Here is a 21585-nt window from a genome sequence, read left to right on the forward strand (position 1 = left end):
TGTAGTGAAAAAATACATACATTTGACCTGAAAATTGTGTGTGAATTATGTTAAATTTTAAAAACTTGTAAAACTAGTCAAAATAAGCAAAACCTATTACAGCCAAGTATGCTGTTAATTATTTAGTTATGGGGTTTCATAAATTTTTAGTAAATCACTCAGCACAACCTGTGCCTTAATTCTTGATGCTTAAACATTTAAAAATTCCAACAGTATAATAGTACCTAAAATAAAGAAAAGGCAACCATCCACCTGCAGCAGACTGCTGTGGGGTGCATAGAAACGCATAACAGAAAACGGTATCCACACTAGCTTTGGAGCTCTTGCTCTTTTTATAGCAAAAGTACAATATACTCAGAAAGAAGTATGAAGCTGAAATTATGGGCTTTCTGATGTGTATGATTGTTCATTATCTCTTCAGGTTGTGTGCCACTGATATCAACATGTTTGCAGTGCCTCACAACCAAAGAAATGGTTTTGATGTATAGTGTTTGAAATTAGGAGTGTAGGTGAATTTATTGTAAGAGCAAAGCTGTAGTTTCATGAATTTATCATCACTTTAAGAAAATACTGCATTTCAGAAAGATGCAATATGAATTTCATCTCACTCATATTTTTGTGCTTTCAGGTTGCATACAAAGCAGAAAGAACTAGTGGACAAGTGCAACGCAAGCTTTTCTCGGACTCGAGACCTGGTGCTGGTGAAGTGGGATTTATTGCAATTCCGAAACGTTATCGTAAGACTGATGTACGATACTCACGGATGGGAGCAAGTGACTTCAATTTTGAACAGTACAATGGTACTGGCTTATGTGGACTTGAAGCAACATTAGCAAATTCATATTGCAATGCTATGATACAGGTGAACAATGTAACAATTTAATAGTAACAATTTAATTGTATTTATATGAGTTCATTGCATGTGAAATATTCATTTATATTATTACTTTGTTAATACACAGGTTTTGTACTACACTGAGAGTGTTCACAATCTCCTGCTTTCACACTTATGCTGCAAGGAATTCTGCCTTTCATGTGAGCTTGGATTCCTCTTTCATATGCTGGATAATTCTCAAGGACTTCCATGTCAGTCCAACAACTTCCTCCGTGCTTTTCGGACTGTGCCTGAAGCTTCTGCTCTTGGATTAATTCTCTCTGACCGGAATCCGGAGGCTCGTAGAAGGGCTAACCTCATTAGTCTTATACAGGTAATGCCATTAATTTGCAGATATATCTTCTTCATCAGAATATATGCCTGAGTCATAGCTGTTGCCTTTTGGAGTGTGTCCTTTGGCCTAGCATGGGATTCTTTCTGAGGTCTACCTTAAATTAGTCATTGTATTAGGCTTTGGAGGTTGCTTGTGTAGAGAACAGACTGACTGTGTTGTCAGGAATTTTCTAAGAAATCTTGAAACTCCAATAGTATTCACTACAGTGAAAACGAAATACTTTTATTAGATTAAATTAGATTTACTTTTGTCTCATAGATCTATAATAAGGGGATCTCCAAGGATGTACAACACATCATAAAACAAGAATACATACTACACATTTATGTCTTGAAAATGAAATGGTGCTATGGATGTGGAATAAGTGAACAAATCTTACACATGTTTTCAGTTAAGAGATAATAGTTAACTTATTACAAAACTTGTAAATGTATAATACACTGGGGTGCACATGATAATTTTTGGGCTATTGGAATCTTGCAACATCAAAGAGAAAGTCAATTTACAACACTAACTTACATTGAGCAATCACTGTACTGAATATTTTCAGAAGCTAGAGTTTACTGAATGCAAATGTTATTGGATATTATTGATAATATATACAGGGTGATTTTAATTAATGTTAAACATTCAAAACGCTGTAGAAATAACAGCACTGGGCAGCATGACTTCACATTGCAACAGAACATTATCAAAGAAAGGGGAAAACGTATGGCAGAAGAAACAAAATAGTGTGAAAAGTGATCAATAGATGGTGCTGTATGTATCACAATACGTAAATGAAAACACCTGTTGTGCACATTGACATGAAGTTGATAAACACACCGGGTACATGGCTTTCTTCCTTTCGCATTGTGACATTTGCCATGACTGTCTCTATGCAGGATCATGCTCTGCTTGTAAAGCTGTATTACAAGAATGATGACTGTGCACACATTGCTCTGCAGAAGTTCTGGACACTGAAGGGTTTGAAAAAAGGTGTTGGTTTGATGATGACTGCCATGGGTCTAGAGAAAATATTCAGAAATTTGAAAAGACAGGTTCTTTTGGTGTGCAACCTGGTAAGGGAGGAAATGAATTGATTCGATGTCAGTGGAAGCAGTGGCTACAGCAAATCAGGAGGAGATGAGTGGTGATGTGCAAATGTGTAGTGCACGGAGAATTGCTCGAACATTGGACTTACCCATGAGCACGTTGCCTAAAATCTTACAAAACATCCTTCTTTGCTGTCCATTCAAAATTACCCATGTGCACGAGTTGCTTCCTGTTGACCTGCCAGCAAGAGAGAGCTTTGCTTTAGAATTTCTTGCTCACATGTAAGTGGACAATGATTGGCTGTGGAAGATTTTGTGGACAGATGAAGCTGCCTTCCATCTGACAGGATATGTCAATACACAGAATTGTCGAATATGGGCAACAGAAAATCCACACGCAAATCAACCAGTGCCACTTCATCCTGAAAAGGTTATTGTGTGGTGCGGGTTTACGGCATCGTTTTATCATAGGGCCATATTTTTTTTGAAGAGACATGTGCTTCTAGTCTTGTTACTTGTACCATCACTGGCAAGTGCTATTAGTGTGTCTATTGCGCAGCCCCATCACTCCAGCTCCCCAACAGTGTGGATGGGATCATTTTTATGCAAGATGGCACACCTCCGCAAATTGCAAATCCAGTTAGGGAGCTGCTGAAGTGCCATTTCGGAAATTCTAGAATTACCAGCTGCCATTTCCTTAGAGCCCAGCCATCCCGATCACTTCATCTTAATCTGTGTGACTTCTGGCTGTGGGGCTATCTGAAAGATGTTGTGTTCAATGTTCTGATTGCAAATTTAGCAGCATTGAAGGCATGCACTGCGCAACACATCCTGAATGTAATCCCAGAAACACTTGGATCAGCTGTGGAACATGCTGTTTCTCGATTTCAACTTCTTGCAGATAACAGTGGACAGCGTATTGAACATGTTTTGCGCCAGTCACACAGAAATTAATCATCCGATATGAATTTGATTGACGCTTTTTATGTGGTTTTTGGCCTCAGAACAATTAAAAACTGATTTTTCCCATCCAATGTGATATAACCTTGCTGTGGTGGATGGACTTACGTTTACATAACTAACAATATCACACCTGTATACCCAGGCACACTGTGTAGTGCAGTCTGTTTAATGTCAAATGTACACCTTCGGCGTTGATGTATGATTCATTTGTCATTTGTGGTCGACCACAATTAAATTATGTCAGTGCGATGTCATTTTGACCAGTGGTGTTATTTCTACAGCAGTTTGAAAGTTTGACTTAAGTTATAAATACCCTGTACATACCAATAACATATACATACCAAGAAAATTGTCATTGGAGCTGCACGAGTCAACCACCAAAAAATCCTTTAGGCTGCTGTTAAACTGAATGTAGGTAAACTTAAAAAAGTTATTTGGATTGAAAAATATTATGCTTTGTTTTCAAATATAATTGTTTTCTATTCAGGTCTGATGCCAAGATAGTATATTGTATACTCTGTTTTTTTCTTTTCTGCCTCATTAGAGAGTGTCCCAAAAATTGGGGTCAAATTTATACACGTGGTTCTGTTTTTGAAATTTAGATTTTTAAAACATTATTTTAATGCTTTTCTAAGCATTTAATTAGTGTGAATACAATTTTTGTTTTACATTGCTTCAACCACAACAAAAGTCCTGTCATAGCACTTCTCAAATCTACTGTGTAGTTTTTTTTTTTTTTTTACTGTCACAAATCAAGCATTGTAAAGAACTAGTAGTTCTTAGTAAAAAGAAGTTTTTTTCATTTAGACCCTACAGCAACATCTCAAGCTTATAACAGCTTTTGCTTAGTTAAGCAGTATTTTCGATCCATTCCATTCCATTCTGTTGGAGCTCTGTAAGATACATTCAGTGACATCACCTTTGATGACAGACCTTCTCTCTAGCTTGCACAGTAATAATTTGTTCACATTGAGTGATCTGAAAACCATTCTTTGCACAAAGCTGCCTTTTTGTTCTGTTGTATCTCAAGTCCTTGACCAATGTATGTAACATACTTACATCTTTCATTTGCAAGATACTGTTTCTCATATTTCAGAATCTTGGTATTTCATAAAATTATCTACATCTGCATGGACACCCTGCAAATCACACTTAAGTGCCTGGCAGATGGTTCATCAAACACCCTTCATAATAATTCTCTATTATTCCAATCTCGATCAGTGTGTGGAAAAAACGATCAGCCACATATTTTGCGCGAGCTCTGTTTTCTCTTATGTACGTCAGCATCAATAAAATACAGGGTGATTCAAAAAGAATACCACAACTTTAGGAATTTAAAACTCTGCAACGACAAAAGGCAGAGCTAAGCACTATCTGTTGGTGAATTAAGGGAGCTATAAAGTTTCATTTAGTTGTACATTTGTTCGCTTGAGGCACTGTTGACTAGGCGTCAGCGTCAGTTGATGCTAAGATGGCGACCGCTCAACAGAAAGATTTTTGTGTTATTGAGTACGGCAGAAGTGAATCGACGACAGTTGTTCAGCGTGCATTTCGAACGAAGTATGGTGTTAAACCTCCTGATAGGTGGTGTATTAAACGTTGGTATAAACAGTTTACAAAGGATGGGTGTTTGTGCAAAGGGAAAAGTTCTGGACGGCCGAGAACGTGTGATGAAAATGTAGCACGCATCCAGCAAGCATTTGTTCGCAGCCCAGGAAAATCGACTCGCAGAGCTAGCAGAGAGCTGCAAATTCCACAATCAACTGTATGGAGAGTCCTACGAAAAAGGTTAGTTATGAAACCTTATCGTCTGAAATTGGTTCAAGCACTGTCTGCAGCTGATAAGATTAAAAGAATTGATTTTTGTGATTTTATCCTTGCTAAAATGGAAACAGATGAATCTTTCGTTTCAAAGATTGTGTTTAGTGATGAAGCAACTTTCCACACTAATGGGAAAGTCAACCGTCACAATGTCTGTATATGGGGCACTGAGAATCCACGGGAAACAACTCAGTATGAACGTGACTCGCCTAAGGTGAACGTTTTCTGTGCCATTTCAGCCAATAAAGTTTTTGGTCCCTTTTTCTTCGAAGGTGCTACTGTAACTGGACTACAGTATCTGGAGACGTTAGAGAATTGGCTGTTCCCTCAGCTCGAACAAGAAGCACAACAATTCATATTTCAGCAGGATGGAGCGCCACCACATTGGCACTTATCTGTCCGTAACTACCTGAACGTCAACTACCCGAGGCGATGGATCTGCCGCCAGGCAGCCCGTGACAGAGCACTTCATCACTGGCCTCCAAGAAGCCCTGATCTTACCCCCAGCGATTTTTTTCTTATGGGGGTATGTTAAGGATATGGTGTTTTGGCCACCTCTCCCAGCCACCATTGATGATTTGAAATGAGAAATAACAGCAGCTATCCAAACTGTTACGCCTGATATGCTACAGAGAGTGTGGAACGAGTTGGAGTATCGGGTTGATATTGCTCGAGTGTCTGGAGGGGGCCATATTGAACATCTCTGAACTTGTTTTTGAGTGAAAAAAACCTTTTTAAATACTCTTTGTAATGATGTATAACAGAAGGTTATATTATGTTTCTTTCATTAAATACACATTTTTAAATTTGTGGTATTCTTTTTGAATCACCCTGTATTTTTGCATTCAGAGGAGAAAGTTGGTGATTGAAATTTTGTGAGAAGATTCCACCACAACGAAAAACACCATTTGTTTTCCCGGGTTCCCAGGTTCGATTCCCGGTGGGGTCAGGGATTTTCTCTGCCTCGTGATGACTGGGTGTTGTGTGCTGTCCTTACGTTAGTTAGGTTTAAGTAGTTCTAAGTTCTAGCGGACTGATGACCATAGATGTTAAGTCCCATAGTGCTCAGAGCCATTTGAACCATTTGTTTTAGTGGTGTCCACTACAAATCCTTTATCATCTCGGTGACATTCTCTGCCCTATTTTGCGAAAATACAAAATATACTTTCTTCTTTGAACTTTCTCTATGTACTCTGTTAATCCTATCTGGTAAGGATCCCAGACCATGCAGCACTACTCCAGAAGAGGATGGACAAGCACAGTGTAGACAGTGTCTTTAGTAGATCCGTTACATTTTCTAAGTGTTCTGCCAATAAAACACAATCTTTGGTTTGCCTTCCTCACAAGATTTTTTTTTGTATTCTTTCCAATTTAGATTGTTTATAATTGTAATCCTATGTATTTAGTTGAATTTATGGCCTTTATATTTGTCCGATTTATCGTGTAACCGAAGTTTAATGGATTACTTTTAGCACTCGTGTGGATGACCTCACACTTTTCATTATTTAGGGTCAATTTCCAATTTACACACCATTCAAATATCTTTTCTAAATTTTTTGCAATTTATTTTGATCTTCTGATGAGTTTATTGGACAATAAATGACAGCATCATCTGCAAACAACCTAAGACTGCTGCTCAGATTATCTCCTAAATTGTTTATGTAGATAAGAAACAGCAGAGGGCCTACAACGCAACCTTGGGGAATTCCTGAAATCACTTCTGTTTTGCTCCGTGACTTTCCATCAGTTACTATGGACTAAGACCTCTCTGACAGGAAACCACAAATCCTGTCCCATAACTGAGACACTATTCCATAAGCACGTAGTTTCACTACAAGCCACTTGTGTGGTACAGTATCAAAAGCCTTTTGTAAATCTAGAAATATGGAATCAATTTGAAATCCCTAGTCAGTAGCAATCAACACTTTGTGTGAGTAAAGAACTAGTTGTTTCAGACTAATGATTTTTTCTAAATCAGTGTTGACTGTGTACCAAGAGATTGTTCTCTTCGAGGTAATTTATAATGTTTGAACACAATATATGTTCCAAAATTCTGCTGCATATCAATGTTAATGATATGGGCCTGTAATTTAGTGGATTACTCCTACTAACTTTCTTAATATTGGCATGATCTGAGCAACTTACCAGTTTTTTAGTATGGATCTTTTGTTGAGTGAGTGGTTGTACATGATTGTTGAGTGTGGAGCTACTGCATCAGCATCCACTGAAAGGAACCTAATTGGTGTACAGACTGGACCAGAAGACTTGCTTTTATTAACTTATTTGTGTTCCATCTCTACTCTGAGGATACCTACTTCTAAGTTATCATGTTGGCAGCTGTTCTTGGTTTGGATTATGGAATATTTATGTCATCTTCTTTGGTGATGGAATTTCGAAAGGCGGTGTTCAGTAACTTCGTTTTTGTTGCACTGTCACCAATAGAATTTCCACTGCTGTCGCGCAGAGAAGGTGGTGACTGTGTCTTGCCACTAGCATATTTTACATATGACCAGAATCTCTCTAGATTTCATGCCAGGTTTTGAGACAAAGTTTCATTGTGGAAACTGTTATAAGCACCTCGTATAGGTGTTCATGCTAAATTTCGAGCTTCTGTAAAAGATCACAAATCTTGGAGATTTTGTATTCATTTAACTTGGTATGCTTTTTTTATTGTTTCTGCAACAGTGTTCTGGCACATTTTGTGTACGAAGGGGGATCAGCTCTGTCATTTTTTAATTTATTTGGTATGAATCTCTCAATTGCTGTTGATACCGTTTCTCTGAATTCAAAGCACATCTGGTCTGCACTTATACTGTTAATTAGGAAGGAGTGAAGATTGTCACTCAGAAAGGTGTCAAGTGAATTTTTATCTCCTTTTTTGAATAAATATATTTTTTGTTTATTTTTGGAGTATTTGGGCCTACAATATTCAATCTCACTACGACAACCCTGTGTTCACTAAACCCTGTGTTCACTAAACCATGTATCCGTGTTAATGCTCGTTATTAGCTCAGTATTATTTGTTGCTAAGGAGTCAAGCCCCCCCATGAACCATGGACCTTGCCGCTGGTGGGGAGGCTTGCGTGCCTCAGCGATACAGATGGCCGTACCGTAGGTGCAACCACAACGGAGGGGTATCTGTTGAGAGGCCAGACAAACATGTGGTTTCTGAAGAGGGGCAGCAGCCTTTTCAGTAGTTGCAGGGGCAACAGTCTGGATGATTGACTGATCTGGCCTTGTAACATTAACCAAAACGGCCTTGCTGTGCTGGTACTGCGAACGGCTGAAAGCAAGGGGAAACTACAGCCGTAATTTTTCCCGTGGACATGCAGCTCTACTGTATGATTAAATGATGATGGCGTCCCCTTGGGTAAAATATTCCGGAGGTAAAATAGTCCCCCATTCGGATCTCCGGGCGGGGACTACTCAGGAGGACGTCGTTATCAGGAGAAAGAAAACTGGCGTCCTACGGATCGGAGCGTGGAATGTCAGATCCCTTAATCGGGCAGGTAGGTTAGAAAATTTAAAAAGGGAAATGGATAGGTTAAAGTTAGATATAGTGGGAATTAGTGAAGTTCGGTGGCAGGAGGAACAAGACTTTTGGTCAGGTGATTACAGGGTTATAAATACAAAAGCAAATAGGGGTAATGCAGGAGTAGGTTTAATAATGAATAAAAAAATAGGAGTGCGGGTTAGCTACTAAAAACAGCATAGTGAACGCATTATTGTGGCCAAGATAGACACAAAGCCCATGCCTACTACAGTAGTACAAGTTTATATGCCAACTACCTCTGCAGATGATGAAGAAATAGATGAAATGTATGACGAGATAAAAGAAATTATTCAGGTAGTGAAGGGAGACGAAAATTTAATAGTCATGGGTGACTGGAATTCCTCAGTAGGAAAAGGGAGAGAAGGAAACATAGTAGGTGAATATGGATTGGGGGGAAGGAATGAAAGAGGAAGCCGCCTTGTAGAATTTTGCACAGAGCATAACTTAATCATAGCCAACACTTGGTTCAAGAATCATAAAAGAAGGTTGTATACCTGGAAGAATCCTGGAGATACTAGTAGGTATCAGATAGATTATATAATGGTAAGACAGAGATTTAGGAACCAGGTTTTAAATTGTAAGACATTTCCTGGGGCAGATGTGGATTCTGACCACAATCTATTGGTTATGAACTGCAGATTGAAACTGAAGAAACTGCAAAAAGGTGGGAATTTAAGGAGATGGGACCTGGATAAACTGAAAGAACCAGAGGTTGTACAGAGTTTCCGGGAGAGCATAAGGGAACAATTGACAGGAATGGGGGAAAGAAATACAGTAGAAGAAGAATGGGTAGCTCTGAGGGATGAAGTAGTGAAGGCAGCAGAGGATCAAGTAGGTAAAAAGACGAGGGCTAATAGAAATCCTTGGGTAACAGAAGAAATATTGAATTTAATTGATGAAAGGAGAAAATACAAAAATGCAGTAAATGAAGCAAGCAAAAAGGAATACAGACGTCTCAAAAATGATATTGACAGGAAGTGCAAAATGGCTAAGCAGGGATGGCTAGAGGACAAATGTAAGGATGTAGAGGCTTGTCTCACTAGGGGTAAGATAGATACTGCCTACAGGAAAATTAAAGAGACCTTTGGAGAGAAGAGAACCACTTGTATGAATATCAAGAGCTCAGATGGCAACCCAGTTCTAAGCAAAGAAGGGAAGGCAGAAAGGTGGAAGGAGTATATAGAGGGTTTATACAAGGGCGATGTACTTGAGGACAATATTATGGAAATGGAAGAGGATGTAGATGAAGACAAAATGGGAGATAAGATACTGCGTGAAGAGTTTGACAGAGCACTGAAAGACCTGAGTCGAAACAAGGCCCCGGGAGTAGACAACATTCCATTTGAACTACTGATGGCCTCGGGAGAGCCAGTCATGACGAAACTCTACCATCTGGTGAGCACGATGTATGAGACAGGCGAAATACCCTCAGACTTCAAGAAGAATATAATAATTCCAATCCCAAAGAAAGCAGGTGTTGACAGATGTGAAAATTACCGAACTATCAGTTTAATAAGTCACAGCTGCAAAATACTAACGCAAATTCTTTACAGACGAATGGAAAAACTGGTAGAAGCCGACCTCGGGGAAGATCAGTTTGGATTCCGTAGAAATGTTGGAACACGTGAGGCAATACTGACCTTATGACTTATCTTAGAAGAAAGATTACGAAAAGGCAAACCTACGTTTCTAGCATTTGTAGACTTAGAGAAAGCTTTTGACAATGTTAACTGGAATACTCTCTTTCAAATTCTGAAGGTGGCAGGGGTAAAATACAGGGAGCGAAAGGCTATTTACAGTTTGTACAGAAACCAGATGGCAGTTATAAGAGTCGAGGGGCATGAAAGGGAAGCAGTGGTTGGGAAAGGAGTAAGACAGGGTTGTAGCCTCTCCCCGATGTTTTTCAATCTGTATATTGAGCAAGCAGTAAAGGAAACAAAAGAAAAATTCGGAGTAGGTATTAAAATTCATGGAGAAGAAGTAAAAACTTTGAGGTTCGCCGATGACATTGTAATTCTGTCAGAGACAACAAAGGACTTGGAAGAGCAGTTGATCGGAATGGACAGTGTCTTGAAAGGAGGATATAAGATGAACATCAACAAAAGCAAAACGAGGATAATGGAATGTAGTCAAATTAAGTCGGGTGATGCTGAGGGAATTAGATTAGGAAATGAGACACTTAAAGTAGTAAAGGAGTTTTGCTATTTAGGGAGTAAAATAACCGGTGATGGTCGAAGTAGAGAGGATATAAAATGTAGACTGGCAATGGCAAGGAAAGCGTTTCTCAAGAAGAGGAATTTGTTAACATCAAGTATAGATTTAAGTGTCAGGAAGTCATTTCTGAAAGTATTTGTATGGAGTGTAGCCATGTATGGAAGTGAAACATGGACGATAACTAGTTTGGACAAGAAGAGAATAGAAGCTTTCGAAATGTGGTGCTACAGAAGAATGCTGAAGATAAGGTGGGTAGATCACGTAACTAATGAGGAGGTATTGAATAGGATTGGGGAGAAGAGAAGTTTGTGGCACAACTTGACTAGAAGAAGGGATCGGTTGGTAGGACATGTTTTGAGGCATCAAGGGATCACAAATTTAGCATTGGAGGGCAGTGTGGAGGGTAAAAATCGTAGAGGGAGACCAAGAGATGAATACACTAAGCAGATTCAGAAGGATGTAGGTTGCAGTAGATACTGGGAGATGAAGAAGCTTGCACAGGATAGAGTAGCATGGAGAGCTGCATCAAACCAGTCTCAGGACTGAAGACAACAACAACAAGGAGTCAAGTGTGTTTTCACAACCATTTACTATCTGTGCAGGCTCATGAACAACCTGCTGAAAACAATTTTCAGTAACAAATCTCGTCTCTTTTTTCTGTGACATACAGTTGCTTCTCAGAAGATGTATAGAGCAAATAAGAGGTTTCATTTAGTGGATTGCAAATACATCACACAGAAATGGAATTTGACATGTACTTCTGTACAAATAGCGGTAGGAGTGAAGTTAAGAACTCGTAGTATAGTTTATACACACACACACACACACACACACACACACACACACACACACTACTACATTGTAATGATCATATTTCAAGAACTGCTTTGTTGCTGATGCTGAAAATCCTTGGAAAGAGTTAGAGTATGCTTTTATTGAGCACTGGATGTTAAATGACTGATCATGATGGTCTATTAATGCTTGGAGCTATGAATTATTCTTACGGACTTGCCTTCAGATATCTCCTGCGTTCTTTGTGTTTAGATTTTTCTTTCTTTTACACTGCCATGCTACAAATATATAGGGCCCTTATGTTACAGCCGGCCGGGGTGGCCGAGCAGTTCTAGGCGCTACAGTCTGGAACTGCACAACCGCTACGGTTGCAGGTTCGAATCCTGCCTCGGGCATGGATGTGTGTGATGTTCTTAGGTTAGTTAGGTTTAAGTAGTTCTAAGTTCTAGGGGGCTAATGACCTTAGAAGTTACGTTCCATAGTGCTCAGAGCCATTTGAACCATTTTGAACCTTATGTTACAGATCTTTTGGTACAAACTTTATGATATTATCAGTGTGGTTCCTAGGAATCTTCAGGAGTTGATGGTTGTAAACTACCTACTGTGTGTGTTTATGGTGGATGGCTCTTGATGGAATTGTATATAATATGCTCATCAGTCAGTAAATAAATTACTGAACAGTGTTTATTTACCATGTTATGATTTTTGTACACATGACTGGAAGAACAGCAATCTCAGTGTAAAATTTAAAAGTTACTAATTTAAACAGTCTTGACTGCATAAAAACGTATATTACACTGTTGACTGGTTTCAGTCTATTTGTAGACAATCTTCGGACCATTCTCCAATGGTGATGAACATAAGCAGTTGACATTCAGCTCTCAACAGACGGTACTTCCTACGTTCACCAACTCCGTGTGAAACCATTGGGAAATGATCTACAAATAAACTGAAATCAGTCAATATTTTAATAAATGTTTTTATGCAATCAAGACTGTTTTGATTAGTAATTTTTAAATATACCATTTATGGTCTTATATTTGTATTCTGTTGATTAAGTAAGCAAGCAGTTCGAAAATAATGTGGGAAAAATCAACCATAACAAATCCTAACTACTTTATTTTACATTGTTACTAGTGAAATAGTCATTACGAGGTTGAAGCTTGCTCTCTTGTGCCCATGGTTGCTTACAAATAAAATCGTATTGAAAAACTCATGTTCTTATATGTTATGTCTTTCTGCAGAACTGGAACCAGTTTATACTCCACCAGATGCACAGTGAGCTTCTGGAGACACGGCGGCGTCAGGAGGAAGCTGAAAATTCACGTCAGCCTGATTTTGTTTACAATGAGCTTGACTTCCCAAGCATACTGGGTAGTGCTCAGTTAAGACTCTCAAAGAATAGACATGATCGCCAACAGGAAGGTCAGTTCACAAATGAAAGTCTCATTGTACAGTGCATTATCCATTGAAATGAATCATTGTGATAAATTACAATGCTGTGTCCCAACAGACATGAATACTAATCCCAGCATTTTGAGGATGCCTCATAGGCCAGTGCACATATTCAGTTCATTAGTACTATTCTCATACAGTATCAAATACTATTGGAGCTTCCCGAGTAAGCAACCATAGACCCCAGATACTTGGTGTCCTCCCCCTCGGCCCCTCTCCCAAAACACACTTTTTGCAAAATTCATTGATAATTTTTCTCTTTTAATACATACCATGACGCTGTTCTCTTCTTCTCTTCATGCTTCTCCTTTCTTAATATGTTACCTCCTGCTCTTTTATTACTTCTTCTTCGTTTAGTAAATTTGTCCATGGTCTGAGATGCATGCCAGTTTTCTTGTTATTGTTAGGCACCCCACAATGCCTTTATTACAGTTGTTTTCTTTGTATTTGCACAAGTGTGACAGTGCCACTGAACAATACTGTCAGCACTCTTTGGGCCGATAGAGGCTCAACAACAAGCCAGTAAACAGAACCCCGCAGAAGGAAATGAAAACTTGCCTTGCGAGTCAATGTACAGGGAAGCAGAAAGCCCAAAACAATGTAGAGACATGCATAGGGATGAGCACAACACATGGCAGTTGTGGACAGCTTACAGCTGAGCATACAGAAATAGCACACAGCACAAGGTGCAGGCAAGGTCCAAGTGGCTGATCTCAGCACTAGAACTGCCCCACCCTGCTTACCATTGCACACAGTTAAACACTTACATCAGTGGGTGTGCCCATGCAATGCAGTGTGTGCACTTTCCATGCCAGTTGTCTGCACTAGTCTGCTGCCCTACCCACACCAGCTCAACTGCTCTGTCTGCTGCCAGGGATCCTAAAACCGTACCTCCCTGAAAAAACCAAATACAGCTGAAGATGGCCAGGCTTGGATCACAATGTCCGCTGCAGAACCAGAGAGAATATGAGAGACCCAGGCAGCAGACGGACCACTGCAGGAGGCAACGCATATGCCGCCTGCTCTGTCAGAGGGGTGGAAGGGTGAAGAGTCTGAGGCAAAGTTTGGTCAACTAGCAGCAGTGGAGGTGAGATCACATCCACTGGTGAGAGGAGGAGAGGTGGCAACAGCGGTGGAGGAGGAGGAGGAGGAGGAGGAGGCAATTTCAAAATCCCTGGGCTCTACTTCGGTAGGTGTGGGAGTGAGCCTTCCTGGGGTCAGAGGCCGCAGGTGGAACGAAGGGTGGTGGAGGTCATGAAAGGCGGTGACAACAAGGAAGCACATCATAGCAAATGTGAACCTGTATGTGGAACATCATCACGACCAATCCTGTCACCAGGCTAACTGAAAGATTGCAGAGGTGAAAACCAAAAGGGGTGCAGGCACAACTGATTTGAATGACATATCAGCTGCTCCCAACTGACATCCGCTGTAAACAACTGCTGACATTTGTGGCCCACCATGACACCCAGCAGCCATCTCTGCTTTCGATCAGAAAACCAGCCCCAAATGGGAGTCCCCAGGTAAAACCACTGTGAGCTTTCATGGTCCAGGGCATGCATCTCAGGGCACAACAAATTCAGGAGACCCAGCAACTGATGTCCTCACAAAAGTTCTGTCAGACTGCACCCATTGACTGGCATCACCCGAAACAGGGTCAGAAAACTTGACATTGCATCACTGCAAGAAGAGTTAGAGACAGACTTCTTCATTTGGATCTGGAATGTACACAAGAACTGCTCCACCACCGAGGTAGAAGCTGGGTGAAACAGGGCAGTGGTCAAATACTGGATACCATTGTGAACATGTCTTCAAACTCCTGCAACACAAATTGCTGGCCATTATTGAAGACAGTGATCACACAATGGCAAAGATGATCAAGAATGCACAAACAATGGCAGCCGATGATGTGGAGAACAGATTGGCAATAAATTTGATAAGGCGTTGTTCTGTACATAACCTCACAAGTCTGCACCAGATGTTCAATGTCACGGTTGATTGGTGGCCTCTAGACATAACATTATGCCAATGGCTTCTTACGTGTCATCCCCCTGTGCGATGCATGCAGCAACTGGAGTATGCGAGGACACAATGCTGTGGTAGAAGACCGCGTGACAGCTTTTCTCCCCTGTGGCAAGCAAGAGGACCCTCGGGACAACATTGAGGTAATTACGGAGGATTTGAAATGTATGCCATGCTGGATCCATACAAGAAGAGAGGTGCTCTAACCCACCCACCTAGGTAGCCAAAACATTTTTCCAGAAAAGTAAGTTGGTGCCCATGGCTGTCACAACCTCTTGTGCTGTCAACAGAAAATCAGATGAAGTTTGCTGTAAGATGTCATCCAGTGCAACCTTAAGAGCCTCTTGCCAATTGACTCTGGATTGGTCTCTATTGGCAAATGTGAGTGAATTGGAATTTGTATGCTGGACAGTGGAATGGTAACCAATGTCATACCAGTAATTACTGAGAAAGAGGACCACCTCTGCAGTTGGTCGGCAGTCCTATCTGGTAGCTTTGAATGAGGGCCAAATAAGGAGATCAGATACTTGCGGTCGGTGATGAGTAGGAACTTTACCCCATACAAGAAACGGCTTAATTCTGAAGACAAAGTTGCCAGTGCCGCCTCCTCTACCTGCGAATATCTACATTGTGCCATAGAAATCGTAAGCGATGGGTTGTTTGGTGCCATCTGGGTTCCACCGAGGCAGACCCGTACAACAGTCAGGGTTAAATGTTTACCCAGCACGAAAGAAGCCAGGGAGCAGAGCACAAACACTGCCTGAGGGACTGAAACACCCGTTGACGGTCAGTAGACCAGACAAACTTAATGCACTGTTTGAAAAGCCAGTTAAGAGGATGGCAGATGTGCGCAGCCTGGGAAATGAGCTTCGTGTAATATGGACTCTTGTCCAAAAAAGACTGGATCCCCATTGGATCCTTGGGTGCCTGCAGGTTGATGATTGCTCCGAGGTGGTCATCCATAGGAATACACTGTTTACTACAAGACAGAACTTGATGTAGTGGCCATTGCATTGCAGCATCAGGCTGCCGAAAAGCCTTTACATATCTGAGATGAGGCTGACTGTCACGCATGTATGTACTTGAAACTCAACCGGTCAGACATTCACTACCAACGATAGTAAAATACATTGGTGCCATGTATGCAGGTCATCAGAGACAGTCCCAGTCCAATGAAAATACGAGGGCAACTGATGACTGAACATGGCTCACCAACTGTCACAAACAGTTGTTAAATGGCCCACCTGAGAGGATATGCCACATATGGCCTCCATGTGCAGGCAGGCTCATCGAACAGACAATAGGGATGCTGGCTAGCCCAGTGAGCAGAAGGAGAGTGACCCCATACTGCTGGACAACAAAAAGGCAGGTTTTTCAACTGGATAGACGGTACACCTTACCTGGCAATGCAGCAAGAACTGGTGCAGGTAATTCTCCCACCTTTTCACGCACTCATCGGGGAAGAAAATTGCACAGTGGGCACCTGGCTCATCACCTGCATGTCATGGGCATGAAGCTATTCCACAGTGTGGTTTAACAGTGTAGACATCTGGTCAGGTCGTACAGCTGCTGGTCAGCAGCTGCCACTGCTTCTCCTCCTCCTCCTTCTCCCACTCCTGATCCTTCTGTAGGCACAACTGTTCATGCTGGCTTTTCAAAAATGTAAGATCCATGGTGGCCCAAAATTAACACTGAAAAAGGAAGAAAAAGAAATTAGAAATGTCACATGTGTAAAGTCATCCTTAGTCACCACTTAAGTATTTACACAGCCACTAAACAACGCTGGCTGCACAGGGTATTGTATGGGCTGATGGTGGCTAAGCACAAGCTGGGTAACAGAACCCAGCAGGAGGAAATGAAAACTCGCTGTGTGAGTCAATTAGCAGAGAAGCAGAAAGTCCAAAACTGCCCAAACACTTGTACAAGAATGAATGCAACATATGGCAGGCATGGACGCCTGATCACTGAGCGCGCACACAAATGTCACATGATGTGAGGCACAAGACAAGGCCCACTGTGGTTGAACTCAGCATTAGAACTGCCCCACGTAGCTTACTGTCACCCACAGGTAAACAGTCCTGTCAGTGGGTCTGTCCAAACATGATGTTGCTTGCAGCCGCCCCATGGCTGTCGTCTGCAGTAATCTGCTGCACTACATACACCAGCTCGTCTTCCTCCATAACAATGTCTACTGGTAGGGTACATAATTTTCCATTTAAATTTTATCAGCCAACAACAGAAAATGTATTTTCATGGTTTTCATCTCTTTTATTTTCAAAGATTCTCTTTTCTGTAGGATGTGTATAGCCTGTCTGTAAACTGAAGAGGAGCAGCGCTTTTGGTAGGGGAAGTGGCCTTTCCCGGAAGAACGCTGCCACCGGCCTACAGGGGCACCCAAAATCTGTTGCCCGTTACCCGTCTAGCGGTGTAGATCGGCGTGCTGTGATATACGTCGTTTCTGTTCATGTGATCTTGGTTGCCAGTGACAGTCAGTTAACTTTGTATGCCTACTGATATGCTTCAATATCCGGAGATGATGGATAACCGTCTAGCATTGCAAGAAAATGTGTAGAATACGAAGAAGAGGAGGTATTTGCAGAGTAACGAGCATTCAATCGTCTCTAATGTTATTACAGCGTGTATTAAAGAGGCGACCCAAAAAGAACTATAACTATAATAATAGTACCAATCCCAATCAAAGTGTGGCAATTTATGCTATCGTCAGCCTCGCGCAATAGGACGCATAAGGAAGGAACAGGAAAATAAGCCACGTGGTTTACTGGAATCGCCATGAAGGAAAAGTAATAATTTTGGGAGAAAACCCGTCGTTATAGACAGTTTCAAAATCATGTAAAACCTTTGATGCTTACGGAACACTAAATCTCTATCTCGGTCACTATTCACCTGATTCTAAGACAAATTGCTTAAAACATGTGCCCAATAGCTATTCCAAACACTGCTGAAATTTTCTTCGAAACATGTACACTTCTAAGCAAAAAGCTTGACCTACGAGGTGTGTTCACATATTAATTTTTATTTTTTGGTAAGAACTTTGTTAATCTACAGCAATGTTATACTCTTCAAAATATTCCTCATTACATACTGTACACTTACGCCAGTGCTTTTTCCAATTCCCAAAACACTTTACGAACTGTTTCTTCAGGATAGCTTATAGGTATCTTTAACTGTGCGTTTTTAATCTCATCCATGCTTGTAAAACCGCTGTCCTTTAAGGCCTGCTTTGAAATGTTTGTACCACTTGTATGCCCTTGGTTTACTCATAACAGGTTCACCAAAAGCAATATTTAACATTTCTAAAAATTTCATACACTTTATTCTATTCTATTCTATTCTTATAACAAAATTTAATGCAGGATCCCTAATCTATTTTTATACAAAACAAATATTCGTTGATGCTACCACAACACATGTAACCTTTTTGACAGCTGACAACAATACGCATAACATTGTACACATACTTTTGAGACATGTTTACGAAGCCAGTGATAAAGAAGTAGTGCAAATCGGACTAATACAACACACAAAATTATAAATTTCTGCTTACTTTTTAAACACTCTTCGTGTTGCAAGAATTGTTAAGTTTCAGTGCAGTTGGGTTGGGGTTGAGTTGTTTGGGGGAAGAGACCAGACAGCGAGGTCATCGGTCTCATCGGATTAGGGAAGGACGGGGAAGGAAGTCGGCCATGTCGTTTCACAGGAACCATCCCGGCATTTGCATGGAGCGATTTAGGGGAATCACGGAAAACCTAAATCAGGATGGCCGGACGCGGGATTGAACCGTCGTCCTCCAGAATGCGAGTCCAGTGTGCTAGCCACTGTGCCACCTTGCTCAGTTTCAATGCAGTCCTTCAAAGAAAACTTCTACCTTTTAGTAAAAACACGAAGTAGGAACAAGTCTTAAATTCTACATATTGATTGCGTTATATGTGGTTCGTTTTACGAATAGCAATAGAGCAACATATATTCACATGAACAGCCATTCGGTCCTATCTTTGTAGTAGCATCCTGACTTCCGTTCTTATGTTAATATTATTTACTCTATAATATGTCTGCTTGTGTCTGTATATGTGTGGATGGATATGTGTGTGTGTGCCAGTGTATACCCGTCCTTTTTTCCCCCTAAGGTAAGTCTTTCCGCTCCCGGGACTGGAATGACTCCTCACCCTCTCCCTTAAAACCCACATCCTTTCGTCTTTCCCTCTCCTTCCCTCTTTCCTGATGAGGCAACAGTTTGTTGCGAAAGCTTGAATTTTGTGTGTATGTTTGTGTTAGTTTGTGTGTCTGTCGACCTGCCAGCACTTTCATTTGGTAAGTCACATCATGTTTTATACTTCGAACACGGCCTATCAGCCCGGAAGTTTTAAGTGAAGACAATACCGGCCGTGAAAGCTTACATTGTATGATCACATCATCTTTGTTTGTAGGTATATTTTTACTCTGTAATGTTGTGTTTTGAAATAAGCTATCGTTTTTTGTATGCCTTATGGTCTTAATGCATGTGTCTAAAAATAAACGCAGCCGCGATGTATCTGCACATGGCATCGCCACATATTTAAAGCGCGCCGCGGCAGGGTCGGTACTACGTTGTGAAACAGCCTGTAGAAGCGCCTTGTGACGTAGCTGGGTTGACAGAGTGGGGACTCGCTCGCTCGCTCTTCTATTTACCGACAGACAATAGATGCCTCAGACAAAACTAATCCTAAATTCCTTATCAAAAATTAGCAGTAACTTCACTTACACATTAACATCCCATACACAAACAGATTGTGCACACAGTCATTACTGCATCTGGATTTATTTAGTAACAGAATACAGATGAGAAAAGCTATCATCTCATCAAATAATAGTAACTTCTCCTGGTTGTGGCTGTTGATGTTGTTACGGCTCACCCTTCGAAGTTCCCATGGTCAGACATGGTAGCACATCTTGATCTTTTATTAGTGACTAGCTAATTTGTTGACTTGACTCACGATGCCAGCCACTGCTAGCTACTGAAAAACTGCCAGTGGCAACATGTGCCTCATCAGCTAGTGAGCCATGATTCATATCATTTGCTTAACACAGTTCACTTCTCTGCAGTGGTCCACAGTGAAGATTTATAGTAGTGGAAATGGTTGTTTGTTGATAAATGACAGTAACAAATTGTGGAACATATTTCACAACAAATTTTTGGCTCATGATCCTCTTTCAGTAGTTAAACAATCGTGAAATAAGAAATTTCCTAATTACCAGAGAAACATTTTGTACTAGTGTATTGTGGTGCTCAGGCTATAAAGTTTTATTGTGACAGGTCTCTAATATTAATTTTGGTAAGTATCAAGCTATTGAGAGCTCAAAGCTTTGAAAATTTTTCTGCCCATTCACTTTCAGAGCAAGAGAAAAATGACTGCGTAAGCTCTCTGTTCTCTCTTACCTTACTCCCGTGTATGTGAGATACACAATGGAGGCAATAGAATTACTTCAATCTACACCAAATATTGGTACTCCCCAAGGACACAACAGGTTGTCATGAGAATAACACACCTTCCATCCAGTGATTTCTTCTTTAGTTTTCCAACTATCTCATTTACATTCATTTATAAAAGAAATACTACTGTTTTTGTTCCAAGAAATAAGGAAAGGGCATAAAACGAAATGAAATTAACAAGTTCTTATGATGTATGATCCATTTTAAATAATTAAATCCATCTCTGAAAATTTATCATGAACATTTTCTATCTAACTACACTCTCTCCACCACAAAGATACTGGATTAAAGCTGTATTGATGTTTGTAAGAAACTCATTTCACCGAAATAAACAATTTATTTATATTCAGTTGAAAGCAAAGTGGCTTAGTAGGTAAGGCATTGGACTAATATTTGAGGGAAGCAGGGTCTAAATTCTCACCTAGATTTAGGTTTCCCATGGATTATGTGAATAGCTTATGGTTATTGTTATGATTTAGAAGCGACCTGCAGCTGCTACTTCTGTCAATAGAATACTGGCTCATTCCACATCCCTGGAAGATTTACCAAACATGATTTGTGAATGAATGTTCCTTTCACGAAACTGTAGTCAGTGCCTTTCCCAACTCTCTCCCTCTCCCTCTCCCTCTCCCTCTCCCTCTCCCTCTCCCTCTCCCTCTCCCTCTCCCTCTCCCTCTCCCTCTCCCTCTCCCTCTCCCTCTCCCTCTCCCTCTCCCTCCTTCTCCTCTCAGCGAGTTTTACTTCTGAGAATTTCACGCCTTTTTGTGCCATTCACTAGAGGGAAGCCCACATCATTTTTCCTTCTAGTAGTGTACTGGCTATTATCTCTCTTAACCTTGAACTGCAATGGATTGTTGAAAGTAAGTGTCGTGAGCAAATAAATGTACTGTGAGATTGTGGTTAATATTCCCTTATATTTAAACATATGCCTGCAATATGTACATGTGTAAATTCAGTGTGTAATTCTAATTGATTTCTTATGTACAAAGAGTATTTTGTACCTAAGTGAGGAGT

The 21585-nt window shown here is 40.7% G+C and overlaps 1 protein-coding gene across 1 annotated transcript in view; it reads left to right on the plus strand.

The window, feature by feature from the left end:
* LOC126175203 (PAN2-PAN3 deadenylation complex catalytic subunit PAN2) overlaps positions 1–21585 on the plus strand; it is a 319055-nt gene that overhangs the window by 137995 nt on the left and 159475 nt on the right. The window contains exons 9-11 of the mRNA XM_049921812.1: positions 629–862; positions 963–1208; positions 12851–13031. Coding sequence (XP_049777769.1) covers positions 629–862; positions 963–1208; positions 12851–13031 — 661 coding nt within the window. The remainder of the gene's footprint in view (positions 1–628; positions 863–962; positions 1209–12850; positions 13032–21585) is intronic.

The sequence above is a fragment of the Schistocerca cancellata genome, chromosome 3, assembly GCF_023864275.1.
Source record: "Schistocerca cancellata isolate TAMUIC-IGC-003103 chromosome 3, iqSchCanc2.1, whole genome shotgun sequence".
Classification (NCBI taxonomy): domain Eukaryota; kingdom Metazoa; phylum Arthropoda; class Insecta; order Orthoptera; family Acrididae; genus Schistocerca; species Schistocerca cancellata.